Source organism: Lynx canadensis, chromosome D2, assembly GCF_007474595.2.
Source record: "Lynx canadensis isolate LIC74 chromosome D2, mLynCan4.pri.v2, whole genome shotgun sequence".
Lineage (NCBI taxonomy): Eukaryota > Metazoa > Chordata > Mammalia > Carnivora > Felidae > Lynx > Lynx canadensis.
The window spans coordinates 10061008-10080114 of record NC_044313.2 but is presented as its reverse complement, the minus strand read 5'-3'; the positions used below and the strand labels follow the sequence as shown (position 1 = coordinate 10080114).

The window sequence follows — 19107 nt, the reverse complement described above, 5'->3', positions numbered from 1 at the left end:
TATATAAATCACACAAATAAATATGTCCCATGTCCTCATTCCTGAACATATCAGAACTTTCCTTATAAGCTGGGTTTTGACCTCCTCATAAAACATGTTCACCATAACCTGAAATTCCATATACGTGCATTCCATCCATCCAGGACATGGAAGTTACCATTCTCTAGTTGGACAAGGGGTTAAAGAAAAGAATATTCCACAGCTTAGCTCCCTGACTCAGTACAAGAAGAATCTGAAATTCTCAATATTCACATGAAGTGGCAAAAGTCCAGAACGGGGCGTAATTACTTACGTATTCCAAAGTGGAATAAATGACAACAGTTCACACCCAGAGTCTTACAACTCCATCATGGTGCAACTTTCCCAAAACCAAAATTACTGAAAACCTAAAGCATGACTTGAACCTAAAGCCTTTACAGGACGTACACTCTTCAAGGTCAACCACAGTCTGTCCTAATCATGAAATATCCTTCTGTATGAATACAGAACCAGAAAAAACTTGAAATTCTATAAATGAAGCCCACAAGCACTGCATTTGCAGCTACCATTTTGGATTTTCTATCATGCCCTTTTAAAAAGGCATTTTTAAGAAAATGTTTATTATTTACTTTGAGGAGGGGAACACAAGCAGGAGAGGGGCAGAGAGAGAGAAAGAGAGAGAGAGAATCCCAAGCAGGTTCCAGGCTGTCAACACAGAGACCGATGTGGGGCTTGATCCCACCCACTGTGAGATCTTGACCTGAGCCGAAATCGAGAATCAGAGGCTTAACCAACCGAGCCACCAGCCACCCCTCTATCATGCCCTTTTAAAAAGGGATAGTCATAGATCAGAGCGGGGGGGGGGGGGGGGGGGGGGGGGAAGGGGATTGCAAGTGTAATCTTTGTTAATTGCAGAAGGCGACCTCTCCAACACACACAGAATCATTATAGTAACATGGCCAGCAGCTTGTTCAACCAGACTTATTTAAAGAGCCTGGCCTCAGGCTCCTTTCCCTACCTCCTCTTTACACACTCCCTAATTCGAGAAAGCCAGAGCTCAATCAGCTGGGTCACTGTAGGTCTACCTGGGTAAGCAGGAGGAAGTGGCCAGTTTGTGGAGACTCAAGGGCTGCCAGAAAGCCTTAAGGCTTTGTGTGAAGATAAACATTTTCCCCAAAATGGAACACGAGTTATGCATGGCTTTAAAATCTCAAGTCCAAGGCCCTTAGCTGGCTCAGTCTGTAGAGCAGGTGACTTTTGATCTCAGGGTCATGAGTTCAAGCCTCATGCTGGACGCAGAGCTTACTTTAGAAAAACTAACGTGGGGCGCCTGAGTGGCTCAGTCGGTTGAGTGTCTGACTTGGGCTCAGGTCATGATCCCAGGGTTTGTGGGTTCGAGCCCCACATTGGGCTCTGTGCTGACAGCTCAGAGCCTGGAGCCTGCTTCAGATTCTGTGCCTCCCTCTCTCTGACCCTCCCCCGTTCAGACTGTCTTTCTCTGTCTCAAAAGTAAATAAACGTTAAAAAATTTTTTTTTCAATTTTTTTTTAAATAATGAAATCAAAAAAATTAAAAAAATAAAATCTTGGGGTTCCTGGGTGGCTCAGTCAGTTAAGTATCCAACTCTTAATCTCAGCTCAGGTCATGATCTCACGGTTCATGAATTCGAGCCCCGCATCAGGCTCCACAGTGATGGCATGAGGCCTGGTTGGGATTCTGTCTCTACCTCTCTCCGCCCCTCCCCTGCTCGTGCGCTCGCGCGCGCTCTCTCTCTCCCTCAAAATAAACTTTAAAAAAAGAGGAAAAAAATTTTTTTAAATAATAAAGTCTCAAGCCCAAGAGCCTCTAACAAGTCAAAGCTGTGTTCTTAGGGGTTTGTTCGTCTTGGATACAATGATGCTGAAACATCACTGCTCAGTAAACCCGCCCCCTTCAGCTAAGGCTGAAGGTTCAGCCCCTACATCAGGCTCACTCTTCAGCCCATACAGCCTTGAACACAGTCACCATCAGTTAAAAGAAACCACGCTAAACAGGCAAGTCAGAAGCACGTGGGGCACAGGTGTGGCACAGTGACCGACATCAGGCGCAACCACGAAGGGAGAGCTGGAAACGCAGAGCCATCGCTCAGTCTCCCCAAGCGGATACAGCAAACGGATGAAAAGAACTCAAAACCTAAGGCTAGAGTCGTTCCTCGAGGCGCCCGAATGATAACGATCACAGGCATTTCTGCACGGTGGCAGTCAACCCACTGGTTCGGAATCATTGGTGGGACAGCCTGGAAAACTTTCAGAAAATAATCTCTGAATTGCCTGCCCACAGACAAGTCACCGTGCTAAGAATCCAATCGGGACAGCGAGTAGAGAGGGGCACACCAGCCGCGTTGCCTACCTGGCGCCCCAAAACCAATGTCCCCCCTTCCCCTCGAAAGAGTAAAATCAGACGGCTTCCATGGAAATGGGAAATTAAGCCAGACCCTGATGAAAAAGGGTGGGAGGTAGCCTTTTAACAATTACCCTGGAAAAAGCAAACACGGGAACAACAGACTGCAGGCTGAAGGACCACTAGATACATTTTCTGCAGAATGTGAACATTGAACAAGGCTCTTCCTGTTTAAACACTACCCTAGGTATTTCATAACCACGTAATTATTCATTAAGTCTGATACTGGAAGCCTCTCATATTGGATTGCTCTGGTTATCTGAATTCTCACCCTCAAATGGGTCAGAAGGACTTGAAAAGAACCACTTATGATTCCTAGTGAGGGGCTTGTCCCTGAGAAAGTCCTCAGTGTTTTGACTGGTTAAAATAAACAGGCAAAACACACACACACTGAATTCGGATCAGAGGGAGTGAGCATGGAGAGTTATACAAACACCAATTCTTTCGGCTTGCCCGATTTTTGCTCTCGGAGGTAATGTTTAGCCCAGTTCTTTGTCTATGAATTGTGAAATACTTTATATGCTAATAAAGAATGTGTACTTCATTGTGTATTTAACTGCATAAGCCTGCATTTCGTTTAACTGACCGGGAATAAGTCCTTGTTCCTAAGCTAACTCTCAAGTTCCAGTCAACTCTTAAATATTAACACTCGTACTGAGGAGCAAGGATGCAGATAATACAAAACAGAAGATTATTTGAAATCATTCACTCTTGGTATGCGGATATATTCTTTTTTCTCTTAACTTGCAATTAAATGCGTATGGCTGACATTACGGCATTTACAATACTCGTAACAAAGGACCTAAAACCATGCTGGAAAAATCTGACTTCCTCGTGCATTCTTCATTCACTGACTCTGCTTTTGAGTTTGGGACCAACTCACACACTGGTCCAGGACAGCACAACCTCTTAGAAGGTTGCCAAAAAAATTGGTTTGGAAAAAAAAAAAATGCACACTACTTTCTTCTCAGGTTGTCACTTTTCAGAATCACACTTTGTAGAGGGTGGGAAAGCAATTAGGGGTTTGGGGTTGGAAAAGCCCTTTTATTTTAGCTCCTACTGGGCTGGTGTAAACAAAGATATCATTAATGTCAACAATGACTTAATTAACCGGAGTAGGTGACAAAACGTCAGAAAAAACTTGAAAGAGTCACCTCCTCCCCAGGATAATCAAGCTTGATTATACTTTAAATAATTAGAATATTAATCAACAGAACAGTACTTGGCATTGAGGACTAACCCCCTTTGAGTCAATAACTGAGCTTATAGCCTTCAGCCATTCCCCTACAATGAATGACCAACGGAAAATATTCTTTTTTAAACTGGGATATTAACTAAAATCTCCTGGAGATTATTTTCTTCGTAAATCAGTTGGGTAGATCCAACCCTACTGTTACCATTTCATAGTGTCTAGAAGACAAATGATATATGATAGATGATACGATACGATGGTATATGATAATATTGTACAGAGCCAAGAAGATTGGAAAGGATTCTCTAGTCTTAGGGCACAGGCCCCTTCCTGGAACTTAGTCACATTTTGCCCCAGACACATTCTCCTCTGGTCCAGCCCCATACACAGTGTCTACTCTGAGCCTCCAAATTAACAAACCAAGAACTCTTCCAAGATGAGGCCTTGTGCAACAGAAGGTTAAGGTTGAACCTATGCTAATCAAAGCTATAGTCAGACGAACCACAGGAGACACACTGGAACCAACAGACACCCACTCACCCACCAATCCTCCCTCTCTCCCCACAGGTCGGCAGGACCATGCCCTAAACTGGAGCTGTCCCCAGTCGGTCAGTCTGCTTCCAGTTGCTAACCCCTTCTTCATCTACAATCAGACTACCTTGCTAATAACCTCCGACGCTAAAACAAAACCCTGGGAGTGGAAGAACGCAAATCGACGGCCAATACGGTACTTACCAGGACAGCACAGACCCTACAGAAAGCAAACACAACTGCCTGGAGCCACAAAGGGCCTTCTCCCTCGGAGAGCGATTTTCTTCCCCACCCTCTCCAAAAGCCTCCACGTTTCCTGACACGGTGGCAATGGGCACAGAACAGAGCAGACACATGCGCCCATCTCATCGGGAACGAGGATGACAACAGGTCCTGGGTGCTTATGAGATGCCAGGCCGTGTGCTCTACTGCTCTCTGCTCCCAGGGACCCTAAAATCTCCCGGCGACCTTTTGAGGCGAGTTGCCAGAAGGCTCCTGAGGACATCACCATTCGTTTAGCATTAATGAAGAAGAACTTAAAGGTCATCTTATCAAACCGTCAGATGACAGGAAGGGAAACTGAGGCTGAGGGGGTTGAATGCTTTTCCAAAGCCACTTCTTTGCAGCTCTGCACTTCCCATTTCAACCTGTCACGATCCTGGATGCAAACCTCATGGAAGCTGTGAACCCTCAAAAATGCGGACAATGACATTTGCAAAGTATCGCCTACAACTTGGGGGGGAATTTGCAAACACCTCCCCAGCCCCCAAGTGCATCCACAGATCCCAGGTTAGAAAGACCCGCTCTCATTGTTGGATACAAAATTGTTACACAAAGAACCATTGGGGGGGAACCTCATCGCTGCCCTCTGTGTCTTCCCCTCTCCGCCCCCACCTCTTCCCGCATATTTTAAACTTTCTTTGATAATTAAACATGATAAAAAGAGGTCCTCCAGGACCGTTTACACTTTATATGTTGCGATAAACTCCCAATAAGGCTGCCCTGAAAGTCGAAATGAAAAATGCCAGTTTTTTCCTAACCTGGGCCGTTCCCGGTAGGGAACCCCCGGCTCAGCTGCGTGGGCAAGTGCTGAGCCACGCACTCCAGGGAAAAATCAGCAATTAGGAAGCACATCTATTGTAATTATCAGCACAATCAGAGAACAGGCGTGACTTTCAGAAACCAGGAACCTTTTCTCTCGCATTAAGCCCTTTAAAAAGGCATCACCTCTGCAAATCGCACGTGTGCTTCTGTCACAGCACGTAGCACAAGGAGGCAGTGCCATCATCACCCGGGCTGGAGCCCGTAAGTGTTGCAGACAAAAACTCTCACCAGACTCCCCCCTCCCGGAGACGTGGAAACCCCTGTGACGTCACTGCACCTGTGTGCACAAAGCCCCCATGCCTCTGCGTGAGACGGGGCACCGACCGGCCTCGCTGTTGCCAATGCCCGACTGCCTCCCAGTAAGGCCCGTTTTAGAAAAACAGTTGCCCTTACTTATCCTCTTATGACCCATGCGTGGGCCTCAGTGGGAGCCCCTCCCTCGGTGCTCTCATCTCTGGCAGGAACACAGCCCTCCTTCCCGTGTCGTCCCGACCGGCTCTCCGTCCCTCTCCAGCCTGCGGTGCGGGGTGCCCTCCCAGAACAGCTGAGCTGACCCCAGACCACTCGGGACCACGACCGCCCCCAAAGCTTAGCAAGCACCAGGTGGGCTCTCAGCAAACAGGTTCATTAAGTGGCGATGAGTGCTGGGATCTGCCGTTTTATTCTCGGATTACCACTGGAAAACTAACTCAGCTCCCAATATTCCCTGCTGATGACAGATTTCAACGCCGCACCAAGTGGAGGCTTGGCTACTGTCGTCTCAGAAGGACCCGGGAAGGAGGTTCCAACCCTGTCCCGCTGAGTAATTCAGCCCCACTGAAGTGTTCACCAACTGGCTTCGTGCCTTTAAAATTAAATTTCCAAGGCTGAAACACAGTGCATGGCCTGTTCGATCTGTAAGTTCTCAGAGATGTGGGAGACAGCCAGGTACCTTCACTTCCAAATTTACCTAAAGCACAATCTGCAGTTTCTGCGACGTACTGCTTAGGTATTATGAACGACAAGGGCCAAAAAAAAGAAGAAACAAAAAAACACTAATACGTCTAGCGTCTCTGGGCTGAACTTCAGAAGCTTCTTTTTCTCCTTAGACAATGAAAATAAAATGTCAGCATTTCAGATGTTGGCAATTTCCCTTCGTGGCTCCTTTTGTCAGAAAACAGCAATTCTTTACATCAGAAGCAAGACTCTCCCTCCGGTAAGAAAGCTCCTGCAGGAAGCTATAGATGGCCTTCACCTCCACCCACCCCCTTCCCGCAGCACCGCCGGGCACCGGAGAAAGGTGAAGTGCAGGCTGGCTCCCTCACCCAGAGCAGGGAAGCGCACACACCCAGAAACCACCAAACTACATCCGGCCTGCGGTGTTACAGCAAGGAACCTTCTCTGGCAACCTCCGGCTTGGGGGCAGCAGGGAGCCCACTCCCGGCTCTCAGAGCCTCACTGACAACGCAAGGGCAGCGGATTCTAAAAGAGGCCTTGACCTCAGTGCCACCTCCCCCCGGACGAACGCCCCAAACAAACTTGGGTACCCTGAGAGTGAAACGAAGGAACTTACCTTCCGGCTCTAACGTGGTGTCCTCCACTAAATTGAAGGAGGGCCGGGCCAGGGCCAGGGTTGCCATGGTGACCACGACCAGGCAGAGGAAGCGACCCCAGCTGACCATGGGTGAGGTGGTGCCAGTCCCCCGAGCTCTTGCATATCTGCATGTGGACGTCACTCCCATCTGCACACCTCCTCTGCGCGCATGGACCGCCTGCGATGCTCAGGAGCCAAGGTGCCGCCGCAGCCGCTGCTCGTCCTGCTGCTGCTTCTGCAGCTGCTGCAGCCTCTAGAGGAGAGAGATTCGGCGAAGTCAGTGAAATCCTCCCCGATGCCAATTCGCTGAAACCCCAAGCGGGCTAAAACAGCTTCTCAGCTTCCCAAATATATGTGCCAACAGTTCCTTTTCATGATCTGCAAATGCCTTGCGTCCGCACCTCAGAGCCCCAGGTGTTTCCACCAGCCCGGTCCACGAAGCAGGGTGGGCTGATCTTTTTTAAAAAGCACACTTTTGAGAAACAGAAGTAGAGACGTAGCGACGGGACACAGATCAGGGCAGGGTGCGCTCCCTTCTGCTCTCCACCGTCACCCCTGCCGCCCTCAAAAAGCAGAAGCAACGTGACCTCTGTTTGAAGGGCAACTACAAAAGCAAGTTCCCAATGCTCGGGCTGGCATCACCGGCCTTGTTAACTTCTCTTAGGCCAACTGGGCTTCAGACAGCTGGATCGTGGAGGCGTCTGTTTGCAGACTTATTTCTGGGGCTGCAGCTGAGAGGCTGGCTCCACCCTCACTGTTCTTAGGAAGAAAGGAGACCAGCAAAATAAAAGGGACCCCAGGAAGGCTACCAAAAATCCCCACCAGTTTACAGTTGTCAGGATTCATCTCCCAGTACAGAAATGGGTTTCAATCTTTCGCCAGGCAGCCACTTACGAAGAATGAACGGACCTGCAACACGTTCAGAGCAGCTGATCCAAGAAAAAGAGATTCAAAGCCTGAAGAATCCCCTTCCGCTGTGACTACTGGCAGCCCCCAGCCTCGTAAATGTCTTCAACCCATACAGAGCGGGTGAAGGAACAGAGCAGACGCAAACTCGGAGGAATAAGGCAGGTGTGTTATGAACGACGATGGTGACGTGGAAATTACTGTCATGGTATGCGATTGGGACAATGACTTTCAATAGGCTAATCTATTGGCTGAAACTTCACAGTAGAAGTTACGGGGGAGGGGGGAGGGGGGGCTCAACTGCCTGGTCTATTCACCCATTTGACCCAAAGGCAAAGAGAACTTCCCAAACTTAAATATTCCGAACGACTTTAAATGCGTTCGTTATCCTCAATCACTACGTGTAGAACCGAAATGCACAAACTTGAGAAAATCTGAGACAATCACAGATTCCATAAACTCTATAAATGAACCAACCACATATTAAGGATTGGCGGGGGGAGACCTTTGACACAAAAATCTCTAAGCCCTGGGCTTTTTGCATGCCAACTTGAGGTTTCAAATTATACCATCAGATTTCAACACGGCGTGAGCCTCTCCAAAGCTACATCAGAAAAACTGTTCCTTTTAGCCTTGACTAAGGATTAAAATGGGAAAAGAGACTGCTGCACCATTTCCTGAGAAGGAAAAAAGAAATTCTCTGCTGCAGAGAAAGCACATGTGAAACGGTGTGATTCACAGCAAAAGCAAGAAAAGCGCGTGCATGCAAGCACACCCTCTATTTTCAGATTGCTTGAAGGATGTTTTTTTTTCCCCCTGACTTTTCTTTCCTCTTGAAGTTAAGAGCCTCAAAAGATAACTCCGTATCTATTTCTACACACATGTGGGAGGAAAGTACACAAGCATGCCCATTGATTTACTAAGCATTTCCAGAATGCATGGGAATTTTCTGCCTCTGACACAACTCCACAAACAACCTTAAATCCTAGTAGGTTTCCCCCCAGGCTGCTTCCCTGGCCTCCTCACCCACCTGTCCCAGCCCAGGGGGCTTCCTTTGCTCCAGGCAGAGAAAGCTGGTCAGGGACCTCAGCTAAAGCTCAGACCATTCATTCATACCGGTCAGCTTGCACCAGAAACTTGAATTTTAGCCATTACCGGGTCCAGGCCCCAGGCTGCCCCCTGCTCACATTTCTGGAAGGCGGAGGCCTAAGGCAGCAGGTCTGCACAACTCCTCACCAAAGTGGACAAAAGTGTGAAGGGACCTCCTAGGCAGGATAATTAGGTCCCGAGGCTCGGTGTTGGGAACACAGGCCCAGCATGCCGCTGGCGGCCACAATCCCGGCTTCCTGCCTTCAATACCATAATCCTTCCTGGAGTCTGAGCCTCAGTGAAAGCCCCGGCGTGTTTATTTTTCCCCTTGAAAGGGAACTCTCTTCTCAGCCCGGGCAGGGGAGGCGTTGTCACCCTCCCTGTGATGGACGGCTCTTCGTGGCCACCCGCTCCCCTGGTCCATTTTCACCTCAGCACAAACCTGCCCCCAAACACACGCAAAGTGACAAGCAAGAGAGCCTGGCTGGCAAGTGGTCCCTACGCCAGGTTTGTCCTGGACTCCTCAACTTACCAGAATATTCCAACCCCCGCCCCCACGCTCCAAGAGGCAAACCAACACAGTGCCCGCCTTAATTGAGCTCCTAGGTTATCTGTCCTCTGCCGGCTCACCCATGGCCGAGCATTTGGGCGCTTTGTTCCCGGGAGATCTTACATCAGGAAAGTCAACAAGGCCGCGTAAGGTTGGGATGCCCAGGTACCCCCAGGGGGCAGACCTATCTCCCAGCTCAAAGCCTCCCTGCTGCTCCCCTCGTCTTCCCAGCTGAGTAAGGGAGGGAGCTATCAAGGGGTCAGATCTGGGCGGGGGCTGCTCAACATTCTGAAATCTCAAAAAAATACAGGCTGACTCAGGACCGCAATCCACCCCTTGGTGAACGCCTGCAAGCAAGCCAGTGAGAACTTGCAGCAGCTTTGGGGAACTCCTAACCACCAGCAGCCCGGCTCATTGTGGCCACTTCTTTCATTTATCCAGAGTTTCTCCCCCTTCTTGGGGCGCTAAAGAGCTCAGAAAAATCTGCATTTTAATTGACATTCCAGGGAGAGGGAGAGGGAGAGGGAGAGGGGCGCCTGATTGCTTTTCTATTCAAACTAAACAGGCTTTTCAGATGAAAATGAGTCGTGGCCAGTGGAAGATTTACAGGGATTTGGGACCCAGGGGACAATGGGGTTTTAAATGTTGATAGCGTTTCACACCAAACACATAATGGGTGCCCCGAGTGTGAAAGCAGGTTTGCTTTTAAGGGTAGGTTTTATTGAATTGGGCCAGAGAAAGGCAGGCCCGGAGGACGGTTTGGAGGGAGCGGGCTCGGAGGGGAACGGCCGAGACTCGGCGCCCCCGGCCGGGACCCCCCGAGGCTGGCCCTGTGGCCGCGAGAGTGGGAGCCAGCGTCTCGCAGGGCCCTCGGCTGACTCCCCGGCGCGGCCCCGGCGCTGAAAGAACGAGCGCGCAAGTTAGAACTCGCTTGCGCTTTCGACATGCCCTAGCTGCTGCCGGCTGAACAGGCGGCAAGCGAGAAAAAAGTCGGTCCAGTTCGCCCCCTAGCCCCAGGCGCGCTGCGCTTCCTCCAGCACCGAGGGCGGCAGCGGGCTAGGGGCGCCCGTGCCTGAATCGGGGAACCGGAGCGGCCTCCTCCCCAAAGGTGCCACCCCCCTTCCCCCGGGCACAGCCAGCCCGACGGAAAGGTCGCGGGCCCCGTTCAACGGCTCCGTCCCGGGAAAGGACGGATCCCCCCCACCCCCGCCCGGCCTGGATGGGACCAGGGCGGGCGCTCCCCGGACCCCGGGATGAGCCACCCCGAAGATGCCCCTCCGAAGCCGGGACCTGCGGGGCCGAGCCACCAGCGAGGCAGCCCCGCCACTCGCCTGCCCGCTCTGGGGTCGGAGGATCGCGCCGGCCGGTGGGACGGCGCCGGCCGCAGTTTGACAGGGAGGGGGGTGTCAGTGCCAGAGGCAGATGTCAGCATCTGGATGGGGGGTAAGGAGTAAACGCAGACCTTCCCGAACGGCCGCCGTCAGCACGCATCCCGCTCCCCCATCACCTATGCAGCCAAAGACGGGGAGCCAAGGACAGGGAGCAGGCTCCACCGTGCCAGTGCCCCCGCGCCCTCCGCTCGGGGGACAGTGCGCCCGGCGTCCCGGGCTCCCGCGGCCCCAGCTTTGCCGGCGGGCGAGGCTCCCCGAGGCACCCGACACGGCGATTACCTTGAATGGCAACGCTGCCCGGCGGCCGGTCTGTCCCCGCGCCCGGCGTGGGTTGGGATGGAGCAAGCGACGAGCTCGGGGGGAAACTCCAAACAAGAGCGGTCCTCGGGTCCTCGCCGGCGCCAAGACTCCGAGGCTTCAGGCGCACCCCAGGCTGCGGAGGAGCGCGGGCATGACGCCCGCCGGCTGCCCTCGGGTTTGGGGAGCGAGAGGAAGAAAGGACTCCGGCTCGGCGTCTCCTCCACCAAACTTTGCTCGCGACTCGCGAACGCTCGGAGCGCCCAGGAAAGCGGCGGCCTCGGGGCCCCCGGGCCCCGGCAGCCCGGGAAGGAGTCGCGGCGCCGGGCCGACTACGCCGCGCGCAGACCCCGCGGCGCCCTGAGCTTTGTGGCGGCCGCGCTCGCTCGCTCGCTCGCTCGCCCGCTCCGCACCCGCCGCCCGCCCGCTCGCTCGGCTCTCCGCGGCGCTCTCCGCCGCCGCCGCCGCCCGCGCCGCCGCCGCCGCCGCCCCCTCCCGGCGGGTCACGCCCCCGCTGAAACCCGAGCCGTTTCCTGGACGGCGGCGCCCGCTCTGCCAATCAGCGCCGCGCGCCCGGCCGCCCGGACTCCGCGCGGCTCCCGACGCCCGCGAGCCGCCCGAGACCCCGGCCACCGCCGGGACCCGGAGGTGCGGCGACAGCCTCGACCCGCGCCACCGCCCCCTTCCTTCCCAGGGGACGCAGACCGACGGTTCGCCGGGTGATCGCGTTGCGTTTTGGGTTCAAGTCAGAAAACAAATGACGGCCTGCCTGCCCTGCCCCTAGAGGGACCGCACGTTGTTAACAGGGGGGAGAAATTTAATGCAGCTGAAACTTTTGGAGGAGAGAGAGAGCAGCTTGGAAATGTCTGCGGGACATTGCACTTCTCTGTCCTGCCAAACTACAGCAGTGAGAGAAGAAACCAATGCTTATGGAGCCCCCACCACGGGCGGGGCACACTGAACCGGTTATTTGTCATCGGTGCAACCACCTTGCAGAGTAATAATCCCAGTTTCTGATAAGGAGACAGGATGAGAGAGGTTAAGTAATTTGTCCAGGGCCACACAGCTGGTTATTGGCAGATCTGACTTTGGATCTGGCCTCTCATAGAAAAAGTGAAAAGCTGTAACAGGGGCGCCTGGGTGGCTCAGTCGGTTAAGCGTCCGACTTTAGCTCAGGTCATGATCTCCTCGAGCGCGAGTTTGAGCCCCGCATCCGGCTCTATGCCGACCACCCTGAGCCTGGATCCTGCCTTGGATTCTGTGGCTCTCTCTTTCTCGCCTGTTCTCCCGCTCGTGCTCTCTGTCTCTCAAAAATAAATACACATTAAAAAATTTAAAAAAAAACTGCAACAACAAAAAAGGGTTGTTGTTTAATAATATATATTTGGAGTAACAAAAAGAAATTGGAAAGATTCTAAAGGCACAACTCTGCTGTAAATAGGTATGACCTAGAGCAAAGCAATTCTTCTTTCTGAATCTTAGATTCTTATATTGCAAAATCAGATTGGCCTACTGAATGCCAGGCTGTAACTGGTTAAAGTTCATATTTTCCATTACTTTTCTCAGTAGGCTGTGTCTACGGGGTAATTTATTTTTTTAATATACTTTCTCTCCTCCTCACTCATCCAGCTCCTAAGCTTTCCTGCGTAAGTACAAGACAATATAGATAAAAACCTTAATTATTTTTCCTTGGAAAAGGTCATTAAACCCAGAAGTGCTTTAGAATGCTTTTGAGGCCTGAAGATAGATGGAGCAGTGAGTACAAAACTGACCTGGAAAATCGACTTTTCCAGCATTTAGAAACGCAGTTAGTTCTTCATGGGTCACTGACATAGCACACTTCAATAACACGAAAAATTTTTTTGAAGGTGCCAGCCACCTCATGAGAAAATCATTTTGCTTCACAATACACAATAGACAACTTTTTATGTAAATTACTTAAAGCCCAGGACGAGCAACTCCACTGCGATGCTTCAGCAAATGGCTGTGAAATTATATTTTGGAAATTTGACAGCGAAGGTAATGGTCTGATTCTCAAGCAAAATGATCGGTCCGTTGGCTTGGGTATGTTTTCGGTCAAGTCTTTTTAACCCAGATCAGTCCTAAAGCCTTTTAATTAACTGACAGCTCAGCCAGGTGAGCCTCAGCCATCCACTCACAGCTGGGTTGTTCTGAACATACCTTTTCAAGTTCTCAGACCTGTGGGCACAAAAAGGCGGCAGAAGGTCCACCAGCGCGGCGACCGGCACTTATGTCTTCATACTCCCCATCGATGGGAAACTCGAGTGTCTCAGGACAGAGTCCCTTCCCATCCTGCAACATATCCATTAGCCATTGAAAATGCTGTTAACACATTCTCACATAAATTACTGGTGCAGGAAGCCATCATCCCTAACCCCATTCATCAATAGCTTTATGTACACTGAATAAAAAGGCAGGCTTCCGCTGAAAATGACAAATCAGAACACCTTCTTTCGTGTCCAGATGCAGTTTGCAGAATTTATTCTTCCTAGGGATGAAAAGACACCAATCCATCACAAGACCCTTATTCCCTTAAGAGTGTTCATTTTTAAGGGAGCGAGGCCACAGCCCACAACAGCAAACTCTTCAGTTTTGGGAAAAGCAAACGCATGTTTGGAATTAAAACACACACACACACACACACACACACACACACACACAATTCTGTCATCATATTTAGGCTTCAAGTGACCTCAGAGGGTCTAGGAAAGCTTTCACACCAGTGAGGCTTCTGAATGAGAAAAATAATCTCTGTACTTTTTTTTTGTTGTTTTTTTTTTTTTTGTTTTTTTATTTTTCTCTTCCCCCTTCAAGTGGCTGGAACCCCTTTTGTCACTGGCCTCCCGTGAATGGTGTTGCTAATAAGCCTATTAATGAGCTTTCCCGGCCGAGTGTGAATAGGTAAATAAGCCCCAATCTGTTGAGGTTCAGGGCCGAGGGCAGAAAAGCCAGCAAGAACTGAAGGTGACAGTTTGAACTGAAATACTAAGGCCAGCACCAGGTTTCCGCTAAAAGAACTGTCAGACAAGGCCACATTCACAACCCTCCGCCCCCCACTGGGGTTCCTTTTCTTCACAATTTTCCCCCCTTTACAAAATGTCTTGAGTAGCCACCCTTTTTTTTTTTTTCAAAAGCCCTCGAGACGCCCTTCTTTTTTTTTTTTTCACTCTAGTAATGATACATCAGTGGAAGGAAGAAAAATGAGGACACCAGAACTCCGATGCCCCATGCCTTTCAAGAAACAAAGTGTACTGCTAACCATTGCTTGCAGGAAGGGACCAGGAAAGGGGTGGGAACCCTGGCTGCCACGGGCCATTCTCCTCTAAAGATGCAGAATTTTTTTTTTAATAATGTGTTTTCTACTAGGTGGCTGTTCCTTCACCCTATAGAAAAGTTAGATGAATGCAGGCTGCTGACGTTTCAGCGCTAATGAGCCCGTCTGATGCCGTTCTGTCCTCCCTGCAAAACTATGAATTTCATTCTTTAGGCTCCATCTCAGTAATGTCCGTGGCATAAAAGAAGCATTCGAGAGGAGAAATACAGAAGAGTCCAAGGATTGCGGTTAGTGTAGTTAACTCCTGGGATGAGGGGAGGGGTCTGATCCCCTGACAGCTCGGTCCCACCTTCAGGGAACTTAACCGTATTTCACCGAAGCGAAAGCATAAATCCCAGCGCTGAACGTCAGCGATGATGCTAAACTTAGGACAGAATCTCAAAGCCAAGACTTCCCTGGGGACAAAGTCCTTCCGGAATCCCTGTCTCACTTTAAGGGTGAGGGGGCTTTGGTTCCCACAGGCAAGGTGCGGCTGGCTCTCTTCACTCCATCGCTGTGTGACCTTGGGCAAGTTATAAGTTCTCTGAGCCTTCCATTGTTTTCAGGTAAAATGAAGACAATAGTGGTACCTGTCTTGTAGTTATTTAGTAGGGTCACTAAGAAGATTAAGTGAATGAAAGTGTGAAAAAACCTTTTTTTTTAATTCAGATACTCCTCATGGTTCTGGAAATGCAATGTGTCTGTGATTATTATTAGCCGTTCTGAATATTCCTACCTCCTGGGTCTATGGGAAGGATTAAAGTGTTTCGGTGAAGAGCCCAGAACCCACTGGCACCACCTGGATATTATTAGGGACCTGGTTTCAACAGAGTCTGGAGCCATAACTTCTGAATTCCCCATCCTTACCCTCTGCCCCAGCTGAAGGACCTGTTGGTGCCTCCCCAAACCCACCTGGGATAGAATGTGGCCTGGGCGGGCAGCCTGAGTCATACAAATTATTATCCAAATGGAATAATAATTCCATTACAGTAATGCAATGCTTACTGGTACCCAGTGCTTCCCAGGAGCAGTCCCTGGAGGTTTCAAGAAAGGCGGGGGTCAGGTCACATAGAAGGCGTTTTAACACTGGAGAACAACGCAGCCCCAAAGAAAGAGCTTTTTTATAGACATGAGGAGCACCTGAATTAAAATTGCCACTATGTTCTGCTGTTATGGTTTATTGGATTTCTAAGTGGCTTAAGTAACACGTGTAGGTTTTCCTAAGGAGACTAGAACCAAAGGTGAGAAAGTGTGTGTTAAACCATCATGTTGACAGAGCAGAAGAGCAGGGCAGAGAGAGGGAGTGATGGGCTCAAGGTCACCCCACCGGTCAACCAGAAGTCCAGTCTCTCCCGATCGGGCTGGGGTTCACTCCAGTAGCTACCAGAGCAAGTCAACCGTTTTCACCTACCCGTGCCCAGTGATGGCTCCTTCCAGGTAGTTCAACTCAGCGCAGAGTTGGAATATTTTGAGTAGAATTCCTTGCCTCCAAAATGTTAATACTTCAAGAGAACAGTTACCCATTTGCCATGGCTTCATCCTACTTCTTCAAGTGCTCCAGGAATTTGGTTAGGGTCAGTATTGCTGTTAATGTTTCCAAGAACCTTCATGTTCAGGTACGTAAGATTGTTAGACCTCTTTCACACACCTACAGCTCATCAGCTGAATTTGCAGTCTTCAAAATAGGGGACGAGGTAAGGGCCAACATTTGTGGTCCATAAAATGAGTCCAATTGGCGATATTATGAAAACGAATAGAAATGGAAAATAAATAGAAATGGAAAATTCTGAAGAAATGTGTTGGAGAAATTAAGGCTTAATAATCTGCCACACATCTGCTATTTACAACTGGGTAACCAGGTCCGTTACTCAAAAGAGAATGAAGAAGCAATTCGGGGACCCTGACTGCATTCTAGTTCAAGAAAAGCAAAAACTGCTATAAAGATAGTGTGTGGGGGGCGGGGGGTGGTAATAATTGGGGAAATTTTACCCTGGCCTCAACACTGCCCCCAGGGACACATCACCACTGCCACCCCTGCCCCCAATGTTGCAAGTTCCTACCAGGCACCTGCCCATCTATAAAGAAAAAATGATTGGTCAGTTTGCTGGCTGGCCAACCCAGCCAGATGTAAAGTCCACAATGCCCAAAGTCACAGGGTATTTGACTGGGAATGCTGTGCAGTAGAAACAGCACCAGACCAGGGCAGGGCGCCCGAGATTGGGTCTCTGTCCCAACATTGCCCCAAACTGTACGATTCTGAGAAAGTCATTGAACGCGGCCCCCACCCCTTGGCCTCACCCTCTTTTGGCATCAGTGAGGTCTCCGGCTTTGAGCTTAAAAAATAAATGTGTCTAAGACCTCCAGCCTCTCCAATCGTTGAACGTTCACCGCCTCCAGAGAAATTGAAAAGTGGTCATTTACCCATCACTGAAGAGAAACCCATTTGCAGGAAGTCAACATCCTCTCTAAAGTATTTTGAAACCATAGTCCAGGAACCCTGCTGTTGACCCCTGTCTACTGGTAACGGTATCTACCGGAAAAGTCCTCTAATCCCCGGCCCGTTGCTGCTTAAGGGCAATTTATGACATGTCACTGCATGGCTGCAAGGCTGCCTTCCCGCCACCCTCAGCCTGCACTCAACCGCCACCTCCACCGTAACAATGGCTCCCAGCAGACTGGAGAGGAAACATGCAGGTGCATTTAGCCGGTGTGGGGCGATTCGGAAGAGATTAACAATGATGCCCACTTTCACTCCCTCCCCACCGCCGCCCACGATCACTGCCTAGAGCTGTGCCGCCCCGTCCAATACGGCAGCCACTAGCCAGTATGATTATTTCATGTTAAATTAAGTAAAACTGAGTAGAACGTACACTTCAGCCCTTCAGGAGCGCCAACCACATTTCGCATGCTTAATAGCCACACGTGGCTGGGGCCATCAAACTGGGTGGTGCAGGTATAGGAAATTGTCACCGGAGAGTACCCCTGCCTCCTTTTCCTCCTCCAAGATCTCTTTAACCAGGGGAGTCCCCAGGAACTGCTTCTGCCCCCCCCAACTCCCATGTACTCTCAGTGGTCTCATGCCACCAGGGGGGTTTAAGGGCAGGAACTCCCCTCCTCAGCCTGAGAAGAGTGCTGGAGTTTCCCAGGAAACGTCTTCGTCGGACAACGGCAATATTACTGTTGACTGAATTTCAGTGGCATATCTGTAGCATGACCTCCCGATTCGGGGGCCCGCTTGGAACCGTCCCTGGTCTCAGTGGGAGTTTCTGTCAACCCTCAGCTCCTCTCTGGCAGGCCTTCTGTTCCCTCAAATCCTCAGGAACCCACAGCTGTGCACGCAGAGCCGTGAACCCACCAGAGGGAGAGAGGCTGGCTGCACCAAGATGGCAATGCCCTTGGACAAAGCCCCGTTGAAATTGACCTTGGACAAAGCTCAGTGGAAAGTGACCTTGGACATCAGTTTGGGGGGAGAGGGGTTAATTGGGGACCACTAAATTATAACACCCAGAAAGCTCAGCCTGCCTGTCCCCTCTCGCGGTTCCAGGGCTGGGCATGCTGCCTGGCTAGCCTCTGGCAGTTTATTAAGCTGCCTTTGTGCCTACAAGCCCTCAATAGATACTTGATTGATGGTGATTGTAACTTAGCCTCTTTTGGGGGTTCCCAATTAAGGCGTCCGGGCACACTAACACGGGGTTTTGCACCTCACCGATGAGGTATATTTCGAAGTTGGAGAATAAAAGCCATTTTAGGGCAAGGCTGACCAGCCGTGCAGTGGAAGTTTCCCTTCCTTGCAATGACCCGATTTCCAGGGTACTTTCCTCCTTCTTTTCCCTTTATTTCTGCCTTTAGTTTGTTGCCATTTTCCGAGAGTGTGTCTATTTGGTCCAAACGTGAAAAGAAGTTCACTTTAATATACCAAAGGGGAGAAAAATGATGCTGCCAGGATCCTGGTAAACTCCGGGAAGGAGACGGAGAATACAGAGCAGGACGCATCGTAAAACCACAAACCCAGTAACCCTTTTAGAGTCCCAAAGCTCTTATATTTTGTCCCCAAGCTGGGGAGAAAGGCCATCAAGGGAGGAGCGATTTCTTTAACAGATTTCTGAGAGCAGCGTCGAGCAAAAATTAACTCCTTCGCGGGGGCCAGATGCCGGCGGTGGCGCTCGGCCCCGCAGCCCGTGGAGCAGGTGGTTCCAGGTGAAGGAGGCCAAGGTCCCCGGGGCTCCTTTTGTTCTCCGGATTCTGCGCAGGTACGCGCGCAGCGGGCGCTAGCGCCCCCGTGTGGCCGCGGGCGTCCGGTGCGCGCACAGGGTGGATGCAGGGTCACAAGGCGCCCGGGAAGGGGGGCGGGACGGGGGACTGAGCCCCGGGGGCTGGAGGAGCGATGGGGACGACGCGGCCGGGAGGAGGGGCGCGCGATCCGTCTGCACCCGGCCTCACCCGGAACTCAGTGTTCGGACTGGGCAGATGATGAGCGAGCGATGTCAAGGCGTGTCTGCAGCAGATATCGTGGCGCTTGCTGAAGCACATGGGAGACGGGATCCTGCCGGGACCCTGGGGTGGGAGCGGTCTCCACCTTCCCCCACCCCGGGCCGGGCCTGGCCTGGCCTGGGGCTGTCCCCTTCCCGGCTTCCTCTCTGTCCACAGCATGGCGCGGCATCTCTGCACCTAGATCCTCAACAAGCCAGAGAGCCACCTTTACCGTCTTCGACTTCCGGTGCC

The 19107-nt window shown here is 51.0% G+C and overlaps 1 protein-coding gene across 10 annotated transcripts in view; it reads right to left on the bottom strand.

The window, feature by feature from the left end:
* FGFR2 (fibroblast growth factor receptor 2) overlaps positions 1–7064 on the bottom strand; it is a 102594-nt gene extending 95530 nt beyond the window's left edge. For all 10 annotated transcript variants that reach the window (XM_032595188.1, XM_032595190.1, XM_032595189.1 and 7 more), the window contains exon 1: positions 6798–7064. In XM_032595188.1, coding sequence (XP_032451079.1) covers positions 6798–6966 — 169 coding nt within the window. In that variant the 5' untranslated portion in view covers positions 6967–7064. The remainder of the gene's footprint in view (positions 1–6797) is intronic.
* Between the last annotated feature and the right edge of the window lie 12043 nt (positions 7065–19107).